The sequence below is a fragment of the Peromyscus eremicus genome, chromosome 12, assembly GCF_949786415.1.
Source record: "Peromyscus eremicus chromosome 12, PerEre_H2_v1, whole genome shotgun sequence".
In the NCBI taxonomy this organism is placed as follows: Eukaryota; Metazoa; Chordata; class Mammalia; order Rodentia; family Cricetidae; genus Peromyscus; species Peromyscus eremicus.
This window is the reverse complement of record NC_081428.1, coordinates 23,361,193-23,386,136: the sequence shown is the minus strand read 5'-3', so window position 1 is coordinate 23,386,136 and position 24,944 is coordinate 23,361,193. Positions and strand designations below refer to the sequence as shown.

Sequence of the window (24,944 nt, the reverse complement as noted above, 5' to 3'; positions counted from 1 at the left end):
AATTATATTATTCATGAACATAAAGTGATAATCGAACTAAATATATTTCTTAAAAGGTCTTATGCTTTTAAGTAGAGGCCATGGAATAAGGAACTGTGTAAATGCAAAATTAAATTCATCGCATCTTGGAATTGACAATAATTACATAATCCTTTTTGTTTTTCACAGAAACTGTTCAACTTTTCCCATTTCCTTGTACCAGAGCCATCAGGTTTCAGTAAAACTCAGGCACTGATGCTAAGAAGTTGTTAAACGGTGTGTCAGAATTTTTTGTCCCTTCAGTGAAGAAAGTTAACTATATGGCACTAAGAAAATTTTGAGATCCATGAATAACATCACACTCTATGCTTGCCTGTGGTACAGTAGCCTTGGAACTATGTACTAATGTATTTTATATAATAAGGTCATAAAAGTTGGCATCTGAGCCAATAATACACAGTGTGTTATGTCAATCAAAATGTCCGCTACTTGAAAATTGAATATTTTGACCATCACATTGAATATTTTTCAAGATATCATCTATTGAACATATCATAAGAAAAAAATAATACAAAATATTGTTTGGACTAGAATTTAAGATTGTGTAGATAGCACATGGGAAAATGTCATCAGTGGTAATTTCAGGAAGGCTATCATCTACTTGACTTACATACATGTACATACATTTCAAAGTCACATTTATCTTGAGCATACATAATTGATGTCCAGAAACTCCTTGTTCTCAAGGTCGTTAAAACAAATGAGGCAGGACACTGTTATTAATGTCCACTTACAAGGTTTGGTTTTATTTAAAAAGTGTATAAACATGCATTTTTCTCCCTTTGACTGTTCTTTCCAATTTACTCATTCAAAATGGGTCAAACAGATTTTCGTTGGTAGCCAATTTCTGAGAATGTACCATAAAATATTTAGTCCAATATATCTACTAATTGTAAACTGAACATACTGTGAGCACTGCCTTTAAGCACTTACAACTCGGCTATACATTTGGTGGCATCAATTTCACTTTTTAATCAAATGAAACACAAAATTGTATGTAGAATGCATTAGTTTTTTTTTTTAAGTAATGAACTTAAGTGATGTGGCTACATCCTCTAGTATGTACTGTACATGTATTAGAAAGATGAGCAAGATATCGCAATATTCAAGAGTAGCCTGAGTATGCCCTCATAATAAGTTGCTTCTTTAACTATTTGCTAGATTTCTAGAGTTCATCTTCTTTGTTTCCTTGGGGAACTTCATTTTATACTCTGACTTAATGAGTTGAAAAGATTAATTATGGTAATTCAAAAATGCTGTTTTTTTTTAAAAGCTGTAATATAAATACAGATCTCTTCAAACAACCTTGATTTCATTTTGCTCATTGTAATTCTCAGTTGGGTCAATTACAATGGCAAGTAAAGTTGCTTCTAAATAAAATTTTAATTATATTTTTAAAGCAAGTTAGTACATCTTTGCTACCAGCATACTTTAACCCATATTCTATGTAGACTTAAACTTCCTTCTTTTGACCCCTGCTTTTTTCAATAGTAAAAGCCATCTTTCTGCTTCTTAAAATTGACTCAATATCTGATTTTTCAAGAAGACTTTGCCAACACCATCATTCCTTCCAATCTTCCTATTTCTACACCCCCAAATGAAAACCATCTCACAGGATTGGTTACACCAGCATTACTCAACCTAACTTACAGTACAGAAAACTCCCTTCACATTCAATCTTTCTTCATGTCATGAGGAGTAGAGATTTGTGCTTATCACCAAATAAAATTGCAGTGCAAAATTTAAACATAAAAAGTTACACAATTAAAAGTTAATATATGGCACCACAGCCCATTAATTCACATATAGTACAACAGACCAATAAGGACAGACAATAATATGAACAGAGCTAAAAAGAGTGAGCTTGCATAGCAATGCAAAAAAGAAATTATATACAGAGGAAAATCCTTTTTTTTTTTTTTTCCTGGAGGGTGAGTTTACGTTCTTTTTCTTATATAGTCCTGACAAGAAAGAGTTAAGGTAGGTGGTGTAATTAAGAGGAGAACACAAGAAAATAACTGTGGGATATGTGTGGCTGTGTGTTTTTACATTGCATTTACAGTTTTGTTAATAGTACATAAATAAAGAAATTGTTCATTGCACTGTTAAATGTTATCACTTCCATGAGTTCAGACCTGATGGTCTTCAGAGCATCTTTGTATGTCCCCTCTCAGTTACTCTGAAAAACAAACAAAAAATCATAAATATAATGTTCTCATATGTTCGATAGTCTTCTATCCCGACTAGTGATAAAAATCAAAGCAACCAGAGAATAACTAAAGATTTTTAGCTAAGTATTGCATTTGTGAGTTAAAATCACTTCCTTTGAAGATTGGCAGGGGACAGGGAAGTACCAGGAAGCTTGCAGATTTGTGATGCACATGGAGGTTTTCTTGCAGTACTTACCAGACTACAGATACCATAAAGCAAGTTAAAAAACAATCCATGCATATGTGAGTCAAAACAGAAGCTATAAAGGAACCATGATAACAAACTTAGAGTTAGCTGGTGTCGTAACTCAGATTCCTACTTCGCAGTTGTTTTGTCAGGTTTTGCTTGCATCCCGGGATGAACTATCTCCCAACCTGATGTAAAACTACCGTAAAAACCCACATTTCACCTGAGGAAGAAGTCAGTTTAGAAAGAATTTATGTTCTTTTTATTTTTAAGAGTAAAATAGAGACCAACTCAAGTAACGGGAACTGCTAAAAAGGTTCATGAAAGCTACCAAGAGGAGTAAGATCATCTCAGTGCTAAAAAGTGGACATGACAGTCAGCTCCCATCACAATAAACAAACACAATACCAAGTGGGCAATTTGCTTCCTTTCCTTTATTGTATTCCAAATTGTACTCAAAAAGGGCAAAGCAGCCTCTGCCAAGTGGATTATATTTAACTTGTAAGTATTAAGATTAATTATCAGCATTAAAAAAAAATGGTATACAGCTTAAATAAACTTGAACTATCAATGAAATGTTTGCATCACTGACTACTGTAAACAGTTATTCTTGAACTTATGGCCAATCCTGAATGAAATAATGGAATTTGGTTATTTTTTATTTAGCAGAGGAAATTTTCTATCATTCAGAAATTTGTTTAATGTAGCGATTCCATCAGGCCAATATTCTTCCCGGATTATGATGGCCTTTAAAATAACCCCAAAGACTTACACAATTCACCTGTAAACTGTCCTTGACTATTTGAGCCCACATATCCAATGTCCAGAAGGTCACTGGCATTCCGCTGGTGGCCGCCCCTCAATACTTCAGCCTTCCGAGGGCCAGTAGATCCTTTAGAGGAGGATGTTCCCGAAGAGCTGTGCCCACCTGGAGATGGGAAGCTGGGCTTGCTGTAGGGGACCAACGACTCCTCTAAAAAAGAAAACAAAGCATAAGAGACTAAATTGAACTATTACATGGGGCCAAACACAAACCCAATCATTTTTTCATTCTGAGCAAAATTAAAATTATGAAGTTTAATCAGTCCCAGATATTAAAGGTATTTCTACATACAGGCAACATTTCCTACAGCAAACACTGAAAGGGATTAAATTAAAAGATCTTGGGATAAATTCAGAACAGTGTTTTCAAGGTTTAAATTCATTGTAACAGAGCATAGCTTAAAAGAGCCATTGTTTTGCCTAACAAAAATAATATCTGAGGACAATTTCTGGAGTTCAGTGAAGCTCAATTTAATTTTTGCCAGTAAGACTGGAAAAAGATGGGTTTTGTTTTAGTTTAAATTATTGCAATATTCTCTCAATCAGTTGAGAAATGGAACTATGTATTAGTGACTTAAAACAACATCTTAAATTTCTGTTTATTTCTTGAGCCAGAAATCCATTGTTTGAAAGGTTCTGTGTTTCATTAAAAGAGAACAAAACATTAATTATAATATATTCATGTTCTTTTCAGATATTGACTCTCAAAAAATAAATTAGGTGTTACAATCAATATGTTGATGCTTAGAACTCCTCTTCTCATTATTCCAATCATTTCCCATTTCCCATTCCTTCCAATCCCGCTGTTGTTTCTTCGAGTTTTCTGAGTATATGTCATTATTAAGTGAATGAAAACTGCTGGCTGAATTTACCAGTTCACCTCCTTAGCTAGTCTCTAATAAGAAGGGGCGGGTAGTATTTCTTTTACAGTTGGCAACTTTCTAAAATGTTTCACTAAATCTAAATATTGCAATTGTCATTTTCTGGCCCTTTCACCAAAGAACTTTCCAAGACTTGAGCATCACATGATGACAAAATGTAATTATGGAAAATGTATGGGCAAACACACACTTAGACAAGACTGAGTACAAATTAATATTGAATAGATAAAGGGATGCTTTTTTTTCCCACCCCACCCTCCCCAGGGATGCTTTTTTTGAAGTGTGTGTTTGTGTGTTCATTCCTAGTAGATACAAAGCACAGTGGATGCTCCCCCCAAACATATATTTGTGTAACAAATTTACCTCCCCCCAAATAATATCCAAGCAGGAATTATGAGGTTTATGATGTGTGAAACTTTCAGGAATTTTTTTTTTCTCATAAGCAAGAACTCTTCCCATCCAGATGTTAACACTGAACTTCATTTAGTCTGTTGGAGAGTGTATGAGTTTGGTTCCACCTTTCCTGACTTTATGATACCTGATGAGGCATCTACTTGCAGAGCTGTGGGCTGAGTTAAATCTCCATTTTGAAACATGAGCTCCCTCTCAAATGAATGGCTACTTCAATCAATCAGTTGAAGGCAGAGATGAAGTTGACCCAAAAGAAGTTTAGTGTTCTTAAAACTACTCACTATAGACATTAAAGGATATCAACATCCAACTATTTTCTGAGCACTCCAGATGAAACCTGGAGCTTTCTAAGTTCAAAGACCTTATACAGGGTTAATGTGTCGAATACGCCCCACTGAGTGTGTGCTGTTAAGCTCTGCTGAAGAACCAGTTTAAACAGAGTTAAGGCAAATGTGTTCCAGATGCTTTAACAATTGCCATTCCTAAAGTACCTGGTAGGGGGGGAAAGTGGTAACAGTCACACTTTCTTGGTACTGTGCAGCACACACCTGATCCAACCCCTTGTTTGTGTGGGGCTTTCCGTGTATCTTCTTGGCGGTCTGTAGAGTTTATCCAGTCCTGGGTTGGACGCTGCCACTCTAGGGCGGTTTTAGCTGGACAATCCAATGAGCTCTTTGTGTCTTCTAAGTTGGCGGCCTGTTGTCTCTCTAGGGAGCTTCCTTTTCTCTCTGTTGAATTTTCCACGTGACCAGAATGCTGGCTCAGGCCTATCTGCTGTCTTAAACCCTGACTTGGTGGGGGATCTGGTGCTGGGGGAAGATCTAAAAATTTTGAATAATGTTTAGAATGAACTATGATTTAATGAAAAATACAAGTTTAAGTTCAAGTTGAAAAATGGGAAAAAAATCCAAAAACAAAAACCCCTTGCCCTCTTACAAGTATTACTCATGCAAAGATATTTATGGAAAATAAAAGTCAATTAATGGCTATTCAAAATGCATGCTATTGATCTGTCTTCTATCTTCTTGCCATAGCATCTTCAAGATAAAAATTGATCTTTTTCATCTTTTCATCAACTCATTCACGTGTTCAACAGGGAACATATTTTCAACAACATACTATGGGCTAACATTCAAGGCAAAGGATGGTTTGTGGTTTACATTCAATTTCTCTCTCTTCATGACAGAAATACTATGAGGGAAAAATCAGTATAGATTCTAGCAGCTATCCTAGTAAAAGTCCCTGAGCAAAAAAAGCTCTTTGAATAAACTCCACTGGAAAGATCATGCTCCAGAAGTTAGGGACTACAGGCTGTATCATATGCAGCCTATGACTGCCTCTGAGCAAGTGTGTGCCATGTTGAGCAACAGTCAAAGGGTTAAACTAACTTTATTAAATGCAATTAACATTCTGCCTGACAACTGATCCTGCCTGTTCGTTTCATGAGTTAGCTAATGAGTTACAACTAATACACTCTAATCTTCCCTTGTATTAATTTCAATAAGTAATAACTGATGTTCAGAGCACAGATTGAATATGCTAAATGGTGAGTAGGGTAGACAATGTATTGTAGAAATTAGAGATGGAGTGGAAAAGATAAGTTTTTGAAATAACTTTTTAGAGGAGTTTGGATATACCCAGGGTTGTTTGACTGTACACTGAAAGAGCTTTTAAATTAAACTTTGGAAATGAAGAAAAACTAAAAGTTGAGTATAAGCTAATTTTTCACTTTCCTTTGCTAGCTCTTTAGATTTTTCATCTTTATATTTTGAATGTTTTCAATTATAAAATTACATTTCTTTTTATATCTTTCTAATATTATGTCTGAAATGACATGATTAAGGATTTTGAAATCTTTTAAACATTCATTTGTATCTGGATCTTCCTATTTTTCTTATATACTATTGTAAATTTCTTGGCTCAATTTAAGATTAGGCAATTATGTTGCTTATTTATAAAACTTATATATCATACAATATACAGTTATTACATGAATAAATGATATTCCACTTAGTGTGGGCCATTATTTTTCATTCCTTTTTTTCATAAATATGTTTTTTGCTTCTAATGATACTTTATGAAATCAAAATGGTAAAACCAAATGCCTTATACACAAGAAGCCCCTCTCTTAAAAAAGTGCTCAAATGTCCACTCCAAGGCCTTCTTTAAAAGCTTTACTCTGTTTATGAGAAAACTTTAGTATCTTCCATTGGAAAGATAATAATGGTTTGTTGGGCATTTGTTCTCGAGGTTTGAAGCTTACGTAGCATTCTCAGCTCTCATGAATGTCTTCATGTCAGATTACAAGCTACTAATAATTAATGAGAAAAGGGATGCTGTCTGGGTGAATAGAATTGCATTTGGAACATTTCTTCCAAAATGAAGAGCTAATGCAATAATGCACTATCTGTTTGCATGATAAATTAATGAGTTTTGTGTTTCCTTTACATTCAATAATAGCTTCCTTTGCTGTATGTTATTATGAATGCAAATTAATTAGTTCATTTGAGTTATTAGACTTAGTCTGTCACTGAGGGGAAAGGATTGTATTGGCTTCTAAAATAACATATCTTGTCATTGATTTTTATTCTCCATCTGAGCTGTTTAATTTCTAAAATGGCCAAAATGGCATTTGCTTATGGCAGCTAAAATTCTGATGCCTATTTAATTTGACTTGAAATTATAGAGCTTTGTAATTATATAATATCCTTGGAGATTTTATCTTCTAAGAATAAAGGACATTGCATGCACATTGAAATAAACTGGAAAGAGATGGAATTACAGATGATTGTGGAAAAAATAAAGGTATATAATACAATACATTTACTTAAATTAAATTCATTATTCAATTCTTTGTGGAATTATTTCAAGTAAGTCAATTCACTAGAGTATCTCGCTGGCCCACTGTGGGTTAGCTATTGTCAAGCAATGACAGTCCAATGACATAGGTACCTTATTATTCTCATTTATTTTTCAGGTAAATGGATGGGGATGGAACACAAAGAAATCAAGCATCTCCAGCCTAAATCTCTCTTTTCATGAGATCCAACTCCTGAAATTGCGTTCATAGGTTCATAGGGTACAGCTCAGCTTAGTTGTCTGCAAAGTACCTCAAACTCAATACTTCAATACAGCTTTGCACCATCCAAACATAAAGACATAGGTTTCTGCTACTGTGTTTCTCCTCTCAGTCAGTTACAATTCCATTCTGCTCATTCCCCAAACCATGAAATAGTCTTTGAATCCCCTTCTACTCAAAATGGTGGCCTATATTATTTTATATTTACAAATCCCATTAGTTCCATCTCCAATATCTTACCTTTCTTATTGCTTTCACTGATCTCATCTTGGCATGAACCACACTTAGTTACTGCTTCTACGATCTCTAATTATCTCTAGTTTTACACTTTTGGGCCATTTAATTCTTTGCTATACACAATTTAGACTGACTTTTTAATATTAAAATATATATTATCTTTTTATATTAAAAACATAAAATTATGCCACCATCTTACCTTAAATATATAAACATGAATTTATGGGGACACACACACAACATACACACACACACACACACACACACACACACAACCTTCCAGGAATTTCTCATTCAAAATACTACAAAAATCCATGAAAGTTCCTAAGCAAACAGGTCCTTAAACATTGCCCCTTGCTTGCACACCTGGCATCAAATTCTTTCTTATTTGCTCCAGTTATACTACTTGCCTTCCTTAAAAATATAATCAAATATGCACCAGGATTTCAATTGCTGCATCAGCTTCTAAGGAGGGCCTTTCCTTGAATATAAGCGTTGTTCTTTTCCTGATATTTTCCCTGTCTTTTCTCATATGTCAAGCTGTTGTTGAGGCTTTCCCCGAAGACCCCCCTATATTAAAATACTTCCCCCTAAAAACTTTACAATTTCCTCTTGTTTCTTTCTCCATGGTACCAGCCACCATTTGCACACTTCATACATTTATATTGGTCTGACCTTCTGTTTGTTTGTTTTACTAGATACAAGGTGCAGGAGATTAAGGAATCGCATCTATAATATATGGTCACTAAGTGTTTAAATGGAAGGACCAATGAGCTCATATATTTGCATAAAGCCACATTGTGGCAGATACAGGGAAGAACTCTTTTTCTTGACTGGGAATTGAAGACTAGGGGAAAGACAGAACAGTTTGAGCGAAAATAATCTCAGGAGAACACATTCATGGGGAACCAACCATCTACCATCTTTGGGCCAGAATTGGTCAGGATATTTCCTTCAAGCGACAGAAGACTTATATGCAACAACCCTTGCTTAGAAGAGACATTCCACAAGAGAAACAAGCATGTCCATAACTGTGTATGGGCTTTTACATAGCCTTTGGGACAGAAACTGACATTTCTTATTATTCCAAATTCCTCTCACTGGACCCAGAGAAAATGACTTCCTTTCCTCAGAAGGTAATTTGACACAGGGAGACAGCAATCTTGACAATGACATATGAAAAACGGGATGTGCTGCTTGCTATTAGGACATTCTACTATCAACAACAATCTGTCATTCTATCTTCAAAATCCACAAAGTCCAACTCTAAAATTGGTATTACTGAAGACTGGAGAGATGGGTGAGTGGGTAATATGCCTGCTCTGTATGAAGATCTTATTTCAGTCCTCCAGTATCCACATTAAAAAAAAAAAAAAGCCAGGTTCAATGATGGGCTCCCAGTGCTGGGGAGGAACAGACAAGAGTATCCTTGGAGCTTGCTAGCCCACCAGTATGGACAAGGTTTGAACTCCAAAAACAATGAAATACCCTATCTTTCAAAGAAAAAAACATAGTTGTTTAAAAAGATATCCATCACTAGCTTCTACTTTACACATGCATGAGGCAAGCTCATATCCCTCAAAATATACACATGAACATAAATACACACACACACACACACACACACATATACACACACGCACACACACACACACACACACACAGAGAGAGAGAGAGAGAGAGAGAGAGAGAGAGAGAGAGAGAGAGAGAGAGAGAGAGAGAGAGAGAGAGGTGATATCTCAGTCTCTCCAAATCCTAAAAGCTTATGTAACTGTTTAAAGGAAAGTCACTTGACCTTGAAAGATAACTGTGTCAATGAGAATAAGATTGTTATTGTGCTGAGATGCTGAAGGTTAAATATTTGAGAAAACAGCCAACAATAATTACCTCAATTTATGTGCTCATAAAGACTATTATAAAATCTATAATTCAAAAGTTTCAGTGTGAAACACTTATACAGTAAATGCTACTAAGCAATGACCTTCTGCAACAGAATGATTTGATCAGAAATACTTATTAATTTTGGGATTTAAAATGAGCATATCAGTGAGAGAAGTTCATATGTTGAGAGAATGAGATCAAAGTGACACACAAAGTGACCAACAAATCCCCAGAGTATCAGAAGCAGAAAGGAAATGGTGATCGTTTTTTGTTTGTGCATCTTGGGACATCAAATCACACACGTGTGAATACAACTGTGTTCTTAACTTTCATATTCCAGGATAACACTTCCCAAAGAAACACAGCAAGGTATTGAAACAAACATGTTTGGTGTTCTGTCTTAGCATGATAAGATTCAAAGAAAGTATAGTGGTGGCTGCCGGTTTCCTCGCCCACAAAAATAAAGAACAAAACCATTATTCTTTTCAGGCTAAGGTTTAACCCCACACTCATAAGTCTGAGGCCTAATGACTGGGTCTGGTTAGTGTGGGATAACCAATCTAGGACTTCATGCTCATGCTAGGCAAGCATTCTACAAACTGAGCCATCCCACAGTTACATTTTAAAATTTATTTTTCGGTAGGTAAACTCACTCAACAAGGAGTGGATTTAGAACATAAAACCCATGCTCCATAAAGCCAAAAGTATTTACTATTTACACATTAACAGAAAACAAAACAAATATTGAGCCTTTATTATGGGTGGAATCATTATCCTCTAAAATTCATATATTGAAGTTAATCCTATTATTTGTTGGTATGGTATTAGGAATTGAGACCTCTGTGAGGTCATTAGATATGAAGTTGGCTCAGGGCCCTTATCAAAAACACCAGAGAGACTCCTTCTTTCATGTGAGGTCACAATGAGAAGGTATCACCTACAACTGTAAAAGAGTCTCTCAACTGACACCAACAGTTGGACATTCCAGACTTCAAAACTGAGAAACAAATTTCCATTTTTCATCTTTTCTACTGTTTATGAGATTGTGATCGCATACTGCAGCACCACCAACAAAGAAAGTCTTCATATCCATGGCCTATGGCTGCCTTCTAGTCCTAAAACAGATGAACCCCAAACCTTAGTAAATCACTCCACAGACTGATCTAAAGGAAAAGGAACCCCCAAAAGAGAGTAATGTAGGATTGTAGGTGTCCTGATCCAGTAACAATGTACATGCTGCTGACAGTTTCCTTCCTACACTTAAAAACGAGATGCTGGAAATTTCCAGAAGAGCTGAAACTTTGGAAAGGAGCATTCTAGATCTTTCTTGAGGCATGATAAAAGTAATAATAATAATGATAATAATAGTAATAATAATAACAATAATAATAATAATAGATTCCACATGATTGTAAAAGAGTGTGTTTTATTTAAACACGGCATGTTGCCAAGTGGTTCCTATAGTGGCAACGCCTAAGTTACAATAACTTCTTTACTGAAAGTTAATGATAACATAGAACACACTTCTTCATGAGGAGATGAAAGTTAAGACAAGAAACCTACCATCTGGCATCCCTTCTCTCCGATGAGGTAACACTGGCTGTGTGTCCATCCGCCCTCCCTTATGTTTTTTGGTGGGCCGAGGCCGCTGGCTTGGATTCAGGGCAGCGCTGGTGTTACTGTCGGTAGAAAATGGGCTGGTGGGCCGCGGCCTTTGAGAAGAGGTAAAGGCTTTTCCTGAAACGAAAACCGAGGGAGTGGACATAGAGAACTCTACTATAACACTCTATTTTTGTCTTGCCTTGTGTCTCTGCTCTTACCTGACTACCTAGTGAATGTACCTACAGATGTTCAAAGACACAAAATCCACAGCTTATCTGCACAAGATGCATGAACTGCTGCTTATAATTCATCCAATTGTTAATAAGCTAAGAACACTCTACCCAATAAAAACACATTTCAAGCAAATGAACCTGAAATAAATCCACCAACGAAAAGCTTCACATTGCTTGATCATAGTTTTATGTAATCTTAACAATCTTCATAATATTTTCTAAAAACTGCATGCCACATTTACTTCTCAAAATAAGAGGGATTTTTTTAAATTAATTGTCTACTGTTTTATTTGATTAGCCATGTTTTACTCTTAGCATCTTAAACACTGTCTTAGAATTACAATTGAAGTTTTACATGAAGGGTCTGTTGAGATGCATGTGTAACCTTACCACTTAATGTTCATACACAATGACTTCTACCTCTTTTAGCAGAATTAAATAAGATCAATATAGAAGCTAGCAAGTTATAGTCTTGGTGTCTATCCAAAATGTGATAGCTGTATTCTGAGCATATTATTATATCTAAACAGACCCTACACTTTAATTTTTAAATGAATTGCACTATTTTCTTTTTGATAGTTTAGAATATATGGATGCAATTTTTCTGGGAAAAAGGTCAGCTAATATATTTTCTACAACAAATTATTTTAGTACTGAGTATATTATGTAAGAGAGGACTGGTTTATGTGCACATATTTATTCTTTGTGCATATTTTCACTTTTATAAAATTATCATGTGTAGTCGCACTGTCCTAAGTCATTGTGACTTGATATTGCTTAATGCTTTATTAGCGATTAGCATACATGCTGCTAGTGCACTAATGCCTTCTAATTTATTAGCTCCCTTGCACCTTCTCTCTTCTCTGCCTATAGCAAATGCCACAAAAAGCACTCAGGCAACATAAAGGTTCTGACATGTCTTATGAAGCAAGAAAATCCAAATAACAGTTATATTGCAACATATTTTAGTTTGGATGCTATATAAAAATAAACCTTTGCAATGCCTAAGAAATTCTCCCATTTTGTTTGAAGAATGCTTACTGCACACTTGAAAGAAATATTGATGGTAAAACTTAAAGACAATATCCACGACATAATTTTATGACCTGAAAGTGTAGCAAAGGTTCAAAGTAATTTTTCTTTACTATTTGAGCACCATTAAATGCATTTGATATTTCTTGAGTTTATTTTGTTAAGGCAGCATAGGAAATGCACATATTATATTCCTAGTATGCAGCTTAGAAGTATATATATGTGTATAAGGGCTGTTTTTCAAAAAACTCATGGTTACAAATTGCTGATAAATTACCAGAGTTAATAACTCCCTCTCACATGAGACACACCTAACAATTATATAATTTGACTTTGATGCTATTTTTTATTGCTCTTTGAAATCAAAAAGAATTTTCTTAAAAGAGCGATACACTTGTACATATTATCTTATTGAACTCACAAATGCATTGGGTGTATCTTTAGTTAGCATCCTCTAAAACAAATAATAAATTACTGTATTAAAATCTTAGTCAAACAATTAAGACCATCAGCCAAGTGAACTATTAAATAGTAGTCTTAGACCCTTCACCCCATGCTGAGGAAGCCTTCCCAGAAAGTGCCTCTGTAGAAGGAAATGGGGCAAGGTAACATAGTGGAGATAAAAGCAGAATAATTTTAATCACCAGGTTTGTTATTGATTTTGTGAGGACTTTGCAATGTGTGAGTTACTGAAAGTTTAATGACAATCTTAGTTTTGGCTTTGTTGTAATATGAAAAGGAAGCACACTGCAATTAGCTAGCAGAGCCATGAAGAGAAAGGATGGATGAGATGCAACGTAGTGAGTAGGAGCTTATTTTTGGCTCTGCAATATTAGCATCAAAGGAGAGTTCTGGTAACATAGCATCCATCCAACTGTGTTCATGCATATTTTAAAAAGCCCGTGGTTAGATTCACTGAGAAGAACAGAAGGAAAGGTCAGTGTCCAGAGGACAGGATTCTCTCATGCAAAGAGTGTTGACTTGGAGTCTACCAACCTGTTCTTGTAAGACTGGTTCCATCCAGCCTAAAACCAGCTTTATCTGCTGCTGCCACCAAGGCTTGTGCAAAGCTGACGCTGGCAAAGATGGAGCCATCTGAGGAGCTACCTACACTAGATCTATGACTAGAAAAGTTACGATCCTCATCAGATGCAGAGCCCCATCCATTTACCATTGAACCTAAAAACAAATGTAGTGGTCCAGTAAGTTGGATATATCAGATAGTTCATCTGCTGTAACACAGTGTATAATGAGCAAGCTGGCTATTTCATTTCCTCACCGCTTCTTTAAAGTTTCATTGTGAGTTCTTTACCCCCACTATCATCCATGTCTCCCACATTCTAAGTACTGAAGAACAAAGGTCATTTAAAATCTGTATCTGTTTGTAGCCCATTGACAAAACACATTCAAATAGGTTCAATGCTTACATTGATTAAATTATCACATGATCATTTCTTCATAAGGATTGCTATGTATATCTAACTTCCTATGCATCAAGAAAGAGCAGTCTGACAGAAATAACTTAGTGGATTGCATCACAAGGAATAGATTGAAAAACGCAATGTGAATATAATTTAAAGTTAGTTCAGACTCCATCAACTATAGCAAGAATTTAAAATAAAGGTTACCCCTAAAAATAATAAAAACTCATACAAAAGTATCTAAACAATATCAAATCAATATAGAACATAAGGAAAATTATGTTTTACTGAATTTCTATTTATGACAATGTTTGTTATGTATTCTTTAATTTTTAATTATCTTAATAACTCCAGTTTCTTTTGAATGCTAATAGTTCGTTTAAAAATAATCATAAGGATGTCATGAACATTACTGTTGGTTTTTCTGCAAAATGAAACAGCGTTAGTGGAAAAATTGTGACTTTATGTGTTAATAATATTAAGTACTTTGAAGACACTACAAGTAACATTTTCTTAAGGTTCTAGAAAAAAAGTCAGTTTTCATTTTTTTTCCTCAAATAAAATCACAGTGGGAATTTAACCAACTATTTACTGTAATTAATATGATATTTATTTAAGTTGTTATACAATTAGTTTATAACACAATAAACTACCAAGTAGTGCTTACCCTAATATATTTAGAAAGAAACACAAACATGTGTTTATAAAATCCATGTTAGGTTTTCTAATGGACACAATAATATTTACAACAAATTGGTAAAATCTAATATTGTAGTGTTTTTTCTTTTTTCTCCTCTTTTCAGGACAATAGTGTAGTTAAGAGCTTGAAGTACTTGAATTGTTAATGAAAGGGCCAGCAACAGAGCACACCCATTTTCAACAGAGAGAAAACAGAATTGGAAAGGTGTAAAATAATCTGAGAAGTTAAAATAGTGTTAGGTGGATCAGAGTAAGACATCGTGGGCAAAAGCACCCAGATATACTGGTTACATTCCAAGCAAATCCCCTGCAGCAGGCCACTGTAAGGAAGCTAAGATAACACCAGCAACTCAGCCTCCTCTGAAAGATTCATTTCTGGGCAGAGGATCATTGTCAAGGACCAATAGGCCACAAGCAAAGAAGGAACTATGCAAAGGACTGTATGGTGTAATGCCATAGGAGATAAGGAAAAATTCCACAGTTGGTCAGTGAGGGGTCACCAAAGACTGTGGAATCACAGCTGAGAGTAGGCTTACAGAATCCGAGACCTCACATCTGTCCCTTCCTGAGGCTATTGCTTTCACTGTCAAAATAGGCATGACCTTGTTCTCTCACTCATATTTCATCTTTTAACTCTCTCCAACTTGTTTCTTTCTGGTACCTCCTGTTTTCCTTATGGTTGTCTAAATCGTCTTTCTCAAGAACTTACCCACTTTGATGTCTCAGTTGAAAGATCTCTAGACTACCTACATCACAGCCATGTCCTTACAAGGCTTTTGAGTCACTGGGTCCTTTGAACATGGAGTCCTGCCTATCTCTGCACTGTCTGTAGTCACACATTCCCCCCCGCCACTTAAGGATACCTCAGCATTGCTGCCACCTCTACTTTCCAGTGCCTAAGTGAAACACTAGCCCTTGGGTGACCTGATTCTGTTCCATCTTTAGGCTTGTATTACAATCAGTCCCAGCTCCTTGGTTGCCTAAGTACCATGCATATAAGTGTGCATTGGTGCCTCCCTTGATTGTTGCTGTTGCATAGACATTCACTAGGAAGCAGAGTTTTAGAGATAAAGAACTACCTGTTATTCATTCCCATATATGTTATACAGAGATACTGAAGATCAGAAATTCAATAAAGATGGACATATTGCATAAAATTCATTTGGCATTTTCATTCTTCATGTTAAATTCCATACGTGAGTCAATGTGATGTATAATGTTTTCTTTTTGTTTGTTTGTTTGTTTGTTTCTCAAGACAGGGTTTCTCTGTGTAGCCCTGGTTATCCTGGAACTTGCTCTGTAGAACAGTGTGGCCTCAAACTCAGATCTGCCTGCTTCTGCCTCCCAAGTGCTGGAGTTAAAGGCATGCACCACAACTGCTCAGCTAATGTCTTAGCAATTACTTTATTTTACTTGCAAAAGAAGTCTCTATAAGCATTCCTAGAAAATTTAGTAAATTAATGTTTTCTAAATAAAATACTAGTGAATTCTTGTTGATTATTTAGAGAAATGGAAAATAATATGTAATTGTCTAAAATAGCAATACAAAATGGTAACATATGATTTTAATTACATAACAGCATGTATATTATGTAATAAGATGCATCTTATACATACATATATACATACATATATGTGTTGGTTATGCTTTGCTACCTTATGAAGTGGTATGGTAATTCATGGTGTTTTTAGTTAATGTAAAATGATAAATTTACCTCAAATCACAATTTATTTTTTGACTGTGACTTAGTCAAATTCATACATATTAATACATTTTATCTGGCATTTTGTTTTTCCAAATCTTTTCCCCAACACAATCAACCCAAACTACTTGTGTCTGTTGTGTTTGTGTCTGCTCTATGGTTCTACAACTGGGTCTCAGATACTCTAAAATGCCGAGGGGAAAGTCCCATGTCACAGCAGCATCACTAGTGGCATTCTGGCTAGCCTCCTAATAGAAAGTCAACCCTTTGCTTTCCTCCAAAAAGACCCTGGTTTATTTCTTCAGAGCAGTGAGTCCTCCATGTGAATTTCCATGCCTATATTTGCCACACCCTAAAAACATAGACTGCTTTTAACCTCCCCCCTTTCTCCACAAAGTTCTTCCTTGATATATTCTCCCCTTTCTCTGGGAAGAGTGAGTAGCAGAACGACAGGGCTTCCCATGGTTGTCAGACAGCAGAGAGACACTGGAGCTGATGGATCTGCATAGATGACTTCAGAGCTGAAGAGATACACACCGTGGACATGACCCCTCATTAGGCCTTGAGAAGCCTGATGATATAAAATGAAGTCTATGAAGCCAGTTTGTTGTCTTTGCCCCTTGACAATGTAGAAAAAGGAGCATAAAGCATAGAAAAGTCAGACTTTCCCATCATACCTTTTCTCTAACAAACACTACCCTGGACCAGGGGTAAGATCAATAATATGGATATGTATAGGTGGGGCTTCAACTGCACTGTGTGTTATAATTTTTTCCATGGAATTCTGAAAATGTATTTGTTAGGTATTGGTTTTGAGCCTCAGTGACTACTGTTCTCCCTTAGATGTAAACATTAAGCAATTATTTACTTAAATAATTGGGAAAGGGCAAAGGTCTGTGTGTATATATGTGTGTGCATGAGAGAGAGACAGAGATACAGACAGAGAGACAGACAGACAGAGATTAAAAGAAAAGCATTAAGCCAGGCAGTCGTGGCACACGCCTTTAATCCTAGGACTTGGGAGGCAGAGGCAGGCAGATCTCTGTGAGTTCCAGGCTAGCCTGGTCTATAAAGCGAGTTCCAGGAAAGGTGCAAACCTACACGGAGAAATCCTGTCTTGAAAAACAAAAAACAAAAAACAAAAAAAAAAAAAAAAAAGAAAGAAAGAAAGAAAGAAAGAAAGAAAGAAAAGAAAAGCATTAATTGGTAAACTAAAGAGTATGCCATTTTTATGATAACTGTGTCTTTTATATCTATGGACACAAGTGTGAAAATTAGAGATCACCAGGTAAGAAGAACTTGGCTGGAGAATCTTTACAAATTGCAAGCAATACATACTCCTCTGACACATTATAGTCACAAATATAATCAATACATATTTAAGCATTTAATGAAAAATGAATTTATGCCACAAAGCCAAATTTATTAGTGTTTACAGCTTCAATCTTTCCAAACTCTTCAGCATAAAAACCATGAAAGGCCAGGGGAAAAAAATGAAATTAATTCAGGCTGATGAAGAAGAATCTCACATAGGACATTAAGTTGCTTAAATGTTACTGAGCATAAAATGCCATGATAAAGTGGCATCTTGCTGTGTCTCTATTACATCTTCAGCACTAAAATTAATTTATGATCAGTCGTCAATTCATTTACATGTCAATTTATGCTAAATCCTTCCTTGCTGACAAATGCTTATTCTTAGATCCATTAAGCTGGAGTAAAGTCTGTGCTCTCTAATACGACCCTGCTAATTGGTGCATTACCATTTTTATGAGCTACAAAAACTTATGGCCACCCATTTTTTGAGCCAATATTTAATCCAGGAACTCTATTAGATAGCAGGGCTTGTCTAACTACTTGCTAAGTCAAATCTTCTGCTATAATTGTCTTTGGTCAAATTATTCCAAATATTGACCTTTTCTAGATGCAGAAAAAAAAGGGAAGATATGTGGAAAATGCTTCTGATACTCTAAGATTTGGATGCGCAACAAATCAACTTCTTCTCCAGGTATGTGAATATTGTTTGTATGTGTGTGTGTGTGTGTGTGTGTGTGTGTGTGTGTGTGTGTGTGTGTAAAACATACAGGAAAACCAAAAGGAATAATTGATAGTCTTTTCCTTAAGTTGCATAACATCTGTTAACTTGTTTCGCTCAGATTAAAATCATATATAGATATAAAACATCTACCCTTTCATCTGCCAAATTTTGGCATCTAATTTGTCTTAAAGGTCCTAGAGCTGTTGAAGTAGCCTACGACAATAAATTTGTCACTTGTAGGATTTATCGGAAATGTTTCTTCATACTAAAAAAACAAACAAACAAATTGTAAAGAATTTTTGCAGCAGAGGGAAAACCTCAGGCAAAATATTTTAATGGCCAACTTTTCCAAAAACGCGAGTAGCAAATTAGATGTGGGGGTTGTCAAGTGCTCTGTTTTTACACTGCTCTAGTGAGCAAGTTCTCGAAAACAAAAATTAAACTCTCCCAAAACAAGAAAAAAAAAGTGCCAGAATTTCCTTTTAGTCACCCTGTGCACGTGGGCTCCAACACTCAGGGCAGTCTCTACATCACTTAACAGCACTCATCATTGACCTTCATTTTGTCACCGGGCAGTTAGAACCTCAACTATATTTTAAGGACGCCCCTTTCCATCACTCTACCATTCTGCCTTTTATGATTTTCTTTTCCTGGTGGAATTAAATCCAGAAAATGCTTTGCCCTGCCTTCTACCATGCCTGTTGGAAAAGAAATGCTGAATTCTGACTCCCTCTGGTACCCTAACATGATGGGTTGATGTTTAGGTGGAAATCTCACTAGCTTATTTCTGAAAATGGAAGCTTTTCAGTGTTTCTTTCCCAACCTACAACAAGGACACACTGCAACACAAAACTATTTTTGTGCTTTGTGACAATCAAATAGATGTGCAGGAAAAGTTAGATGCACAGATTACTAAAAAATGATAAAAATGATAATTCCTTTAAAAATGCTGACAGATAAATTTTGACAGTCTGCTGTAACTGAATGCAGAACCAAACATGAGAAAAATAAATGTCACATCTGAAAACTCACATCATGATCTTGATCAAGTAAGCACACAGTTAGGGTTAGTGTGTCCATATAACTTTATGTGGTTTCTTTTTTAGAAATACATATTTATCCACCTGTAGCTATACAGAAGAAAAAGCCTCATGTTGGGTAACAAACCAGTCATCATTTTCTTATTACATAAGATTAAGTTCAGAGATAAATGTTAGGCACTCCCAAAGCAGGGGTGACAGTCATTTTAATGAGCATAAGACTGATTTTTGTATATACTCTTTAACCACTTAAGGTAGATGAAGTGTTGTGATTTATCTGTGACCTGGTTTCCTTATTATAAAATTATAACATCAGCAATCATACAGTCTTGAGGGTTAAGTGAACTGCAACCTAGGATAGATCTGAGAACAGAGGTCAGGACACATCTTCGAAGTTCCAGATACTCAGTATTCCAGACTTCCAAATCTCAGTCATCCATTCTTTTTCTGTCTTTGTAGTTCTTTCCTCCCTCTGAAGATTCTTTCTCTCTTTCCCTTATCTTTTGTTTATCTTTTGTTTCCTTGCTATGCTTTTAAAATGTGAAAAAACAAGTCTGCCTGTGGTAGTGCACACATTTAATTCTTACATGCAAAAATCATCCTGGTCTATACAGTAAGTTCCAAGACAGCAGTGCTACATAGTAAGAACCTGTTTCAAGAAGAAAAAAAATAGTAGAAAATCATTCTTAAATCTATGGGCCATTCAAAAAACAGCTACCTCTGTGCTTAGAAGAATGTTCTGCATTTATTAGGGTGCTTTTTCTTCTTCCTCTTCTTCATTATTATTATTATTATTATTATTATTATTATTATTATTATTATTATTGAATCTAAATTCCTGATCTAGTGTTTATAAGTAAGGGACACAAAATAAATGCTTGTTTGGGCAATAATTATATGAATCAATAGGTTTGTCAATACATGCTTTTTGTTACCAAGTTCAGATAATTTGGAACCATTGATAATTTCTGTTCCTGACTTTTTTCTCAAATGAATGTTCATTTCAGAACTTAAGGAGCTCCATGGGTTATTCAATTGATCTGAACATATTCTGAATTAATGTACTTCTTTACAAAGGAGAACTCTGATTTTATAATAGTTTTATTTATTTGTTTGTTTTGATAGGCATTTTGCCTGAATGTATGTCTGTGCACTATTTGGGCATTGTGCTTGCAAAAGGTTGAGAGGATATCATGATTAATGTATACAAGGACCTCAGGGAAAATCCCAAAAATGCATGTACATTTGCAGCTTTCTCCCATGCACGCCTCTCTGCTAGGTCCCAAAAGAATCTACACATATACATTCACATATTCTTTCTATATACTCACTCATTTTATACACTCCCATAAACTTACGCACTCACAATCTCTATATACATGTCTATGTACATTCTAATGTATGCACTCCCCCAATATATTCACCCACACTCCCTGTGCATGCATACTCTCTACATGACTCATGTACTCTCCATATACACTAAAAATCTAATCTACATTGACACGCATTTCATACTTCCACATTCAACTGTAGATGAAATTCTAAACAGTCTTATTAAATAAGAAACATAGAGTCAAATACAGAGGTAATAGCCAAAAAGATCAGAGAGCCATGACTACCTTATCTTACCACCTCTCCACCATTGCTTCCCCAGAGAGAGCTTCTTCCTGTCTGACTTGTGTTTGTATTGCCTTTATGTTCTGCTTTCTCATTGGCTCTAAGCCCAGCCACATGACTTTGTCATCACTGCCTGTCTATACAGACCTCCAGGTCTATATGGTTGGTACGAGATTAAAGGCTCGTGTCACCACGCTTGGCTGTGTCCTTGACCACACAGAGACTCTGTCTGCCATGTGATTGGATTAAGGGTGTGTGCTACCACTGCTGAACTTCTGCTTAATGGCTATTTGACCTCTGATCTCCAGGCAACTTTATTTATTAACATGCAAATAAAATATCACATTTCATCACAAATAAAATAACACCACATTCAACACAATTAGTACACTCTATTATGCTCATATACAACTTTTGTCAAACATGTACTGGTGCTTGTATGTGCATGTATGCACACACACACACACACACACACACACACACACAAGCACAACCTAGAAGGTAAATTAAACTTCTGATTAAACTTTCTCCTCTGAGTTACAGGTACAAGAAAGGACAAAACAATAGAAGTTCTTATTTAGCTAGTGTAGTGAAAGGTACGTTACTCAGGAGATGGATTTTCATGGGACACGTTCACTATGGAGAAATACATATCTAGATGGCCCGAGGTTTTTATATAGGGCAACAATTAAGCAATGAATTTAAGTATCGAAGGAAACTTTGTTTTCTTGTCCATGAAAGTTTCCTATGGCATGAACATGGAATTAGTTCCAGGAGAAGTGCAGATTGTTCAACTATCCTCACCTAAAACTGCCTATCTAGATCCTAACAGTTGAGCATGTAAAGGGTAAAATGGGGTTCTGCTAACTTAAGGAGGTACATATTATCTCTGGCATTATAACATTTAATAAGGAACTTCTGCAGCTCTAGCTGACTTTTGCCATTATTCTTGGGACTTTCACTGCATTCTTAATGGGAAACAGTGTGGTATTACTAGTGAAATATGCAAAGATATTCAGAATTTTGCCCTAAAGTAGATTATGCTAGAAATCCAGGCAAAGGGGCTTAACATAATAGTGTACTAATAAGTCAGGTCTCACAGCATTCAAAAATTTTAACTTTTGCTCTGTCCTCTTCAATTCAATCTATGTTTCCAATCCCAGGAATTTATCTCTGGTTTTAAAATCTTAATTAGCTTCTCAAGGAGCTCAGCCTCCAGGCAAAGAGACAAACTGAAAATTCGATCCATGCCTCAGATGCTGAGAATCACAAAAAGGAAGGCAGAGGTTCTGATGTGTCCTCTGTACTATCGTATACCAAGGTCCACCAGTGCTTGCAGATCTAGCGGGCAGCCCCAGTTCTGTAGAGCATAAAGAAGTCAGGGAGACTGATCAAAGGCATTTTAGGATGAGCGGAGTCATCCAAGTGAACATAGATATAGGTGGTCTGAGATGACTCAACAGAAAGCAGACACCAGAATTCGGTTTGGAGTAGCCATGTCCTCATTATCCAGTAAGAAGCATGTTTGTGAGTCAAGGGGTAGATAACTCAGGGCGAGAAAGACAGAAATTCGACTCCTGCTGCTTCCTTTGTGTGTATATGAGATTTCAATTGTACAATTTTAAATCATTGGAAAAATGGGCTGTTTCTCAGTCCTAGCGTCATCATAGGCATGCACCAACTGAAGTCTTTGCTTATTGAACATGAAAAAAAAATGGGGAGGGGCTAAGCAATAAACAGTCAAAATAACTACACTTCTTGGCAGAGGACTGGTGATTAGATTCAGCAATGTGAAATGCATAAATGTATTGCTTATCTCACTATACACGTTTCCACTCCAAAAATAGTACCATGTGCAACCTAAGAGAGAGAGGCTCCTTCTGAAGACTTACTTATTTTCATCAGTGAATGATTTTACAGAGTGAAATATCAAGAAGCATTTTTAAGATCTCATTCACTTTGTATGTTGCTCCCGATATACAAATTATGTCATTTCGAAAAGGAAAGGTTTTTCATATAATAGACTTGGTTCCCTAGCAGAGTGAACTTTTCATGAAAGCCTGGGATATAATTGAGTTTTCTTTCATGTCTTTAAAGCTTTTTAAAATTCATGAATTTCCTTATCATTTTAGCAGCAAAGCCAAAGTATTTCTAAATCCTTTTTGAATTTGGTGTTTAACATTAACATATTTAAAATGTTACAAAAATAGATAGAGTGGAATACATCTTACATAAGGAAGCATTTGATTTGTGATACATTTTAATGTTACAAATAGGTCACTTATTCTCTCTCATTCTATCCGTTTCGTTACCTGTCACAGAGCTGTCTAGATTGTCCATACTGGATCCAGGTGTCTGGTCTAGTGCTCTGAGGGGCCTGGGGATTTCTATCGGTTCCTCTTCATCATCAGCATCCTCATCTGGAACATCTGTTTCCAAATCAGAAATCAAGGCTCCGGACACATAACCTAATGGTGGGACTGGGGGCTGTGGAGGTGGAGTATTGCTTTGAATGTGCCTGGAATTTAAATGGAAAGAAACGAAACACGAGAAGCAATTCATTAACATTCAACAAAACTGTAGTTCATGTCAAATGGCATGTTATGGTAACTCATACTGTCTTCCATATTTGCTAATGCACAGCACTTTCTTTCACTTCACCAAAGACACTGTGATATGGATGCATGCCTTACCAAATAGCATAAACTACAAAAGTTCTTGTTTGGATGTTTATAAGGCAACACACAGAGATGAAAATGTATACCAAGTATTTTTATATCAACAAATTATTCAAAAGAGAATAGAGGAATTTATCACCAATCATTTTTACACCCCCCCCCAATAACCAAAGTTATTTGATTTCCAGGTTAGTTTTAACCTATGCAGCATGTTTGAAGGAAGTTTGTCAGGTGGGGGCCTGATTGCCCTGGCCCTGCCTCTGGCACACTTCCTGTCCTATGAGGATTGCTTTTGGTATGATTCCCATCACACCAGGCTGAACAGCTGTTCCATTATCCCAATGTAGATTAGATACAAATACTTTGTGCTCTCTAGGTATTTGCAACATATCTCAAGAACTAAGTCTTAAGTGGAGGGACTGAATTTATAACATAAGGCATGTTCAGTAACTTCTTTTGGAATGAGTGAAGAAGTCTAATTCCAACTTTGTAAAATTAACAGACCATGCAGGGCCATTTGTTGATTAGAAAATATTTAAGGAAAGCCTGAGTGACTTGTTTGTCATTGTATGATTAACACAATGTGGAACTGGATCCTGAGGTCCACTTGCTGTGCTGTGAGGCCATTAAATATTTCCTCCTAACCTATAAAATGCTCAGTTTGAGGCCACTCATAATTATTTGTAACTGCCAACAAAGAGTGAATGTGTTCCAAGTCTGAACATTTTTTTCTTGACTTCCTACAGAAGTATTCAAAAGGCCCCTCCCATGTAAGAGTCGTTGCAGATAAGTACATTTTTTTTTTTTGCCACTGGCTTTTAAAAAAATTGAAGGATTATTTCTGTTCTCATTTGCAATCTTTTGAGCAAATGTTTCCTTTTCTAAAATTTGCTTAATATTCGCCTGTGAACTGCTTCTGTGAATTTACAAATAATTGTAAAATTAACAGTATTCTAAAGCCTTCAATGATAAAAAGCTCAAGAATGTTAGCTCTGGACATCACTTCAATGTGGCCAGATTTAATCTCTAATGTTACAGAGCAGGTATTTGAACCAGCATGCAACCCCTTGGCATACATCACAACCCACTCATCTATACTTAGGAAAGAAAATCAAGTTTTACTGAACTCTGTTG

General features: G+C 35.9%; 1 protein-coding gene across 1 annotated transcript in view; it reads right to left on the bottom strand.

The window, feature by feature from the left end:
• Positions 1–769: 769 nt before the first annotated feature.
• Robo2 (roundabout guidance receptor 2) overlaps positions 770–24,944 on the bottom strand; it is a 532,650-nt gene continuing 508,475 nt past the window's right edge. Inside the window, exons 25-29 of the mRNA XM_059277713.1 lie at positions 23,445–23,650; positions 11,311–11,484; positions 5,099–5,371; positions 3,218–3,409; positions 770–2,218 (exon numbers count right to left, since the gene is read on the bottom strand). Coding sequence (XP_059133696.1) covers positions 2,214–2,218; positions 3,218–3,409; positions 5,099–5,371; positions 11,311–11,484; positions 23,445–23,650 — 850 coding nt within the window. The 3' untranslated portion in view covers positions 770–2,213. The remainder of the gene's footprint in view (positions 2,219–3,217; positions 3,410–5,098; positions 5,372–11,310; positions 11,485–23,444; positions 23,651–24,944) is intronic.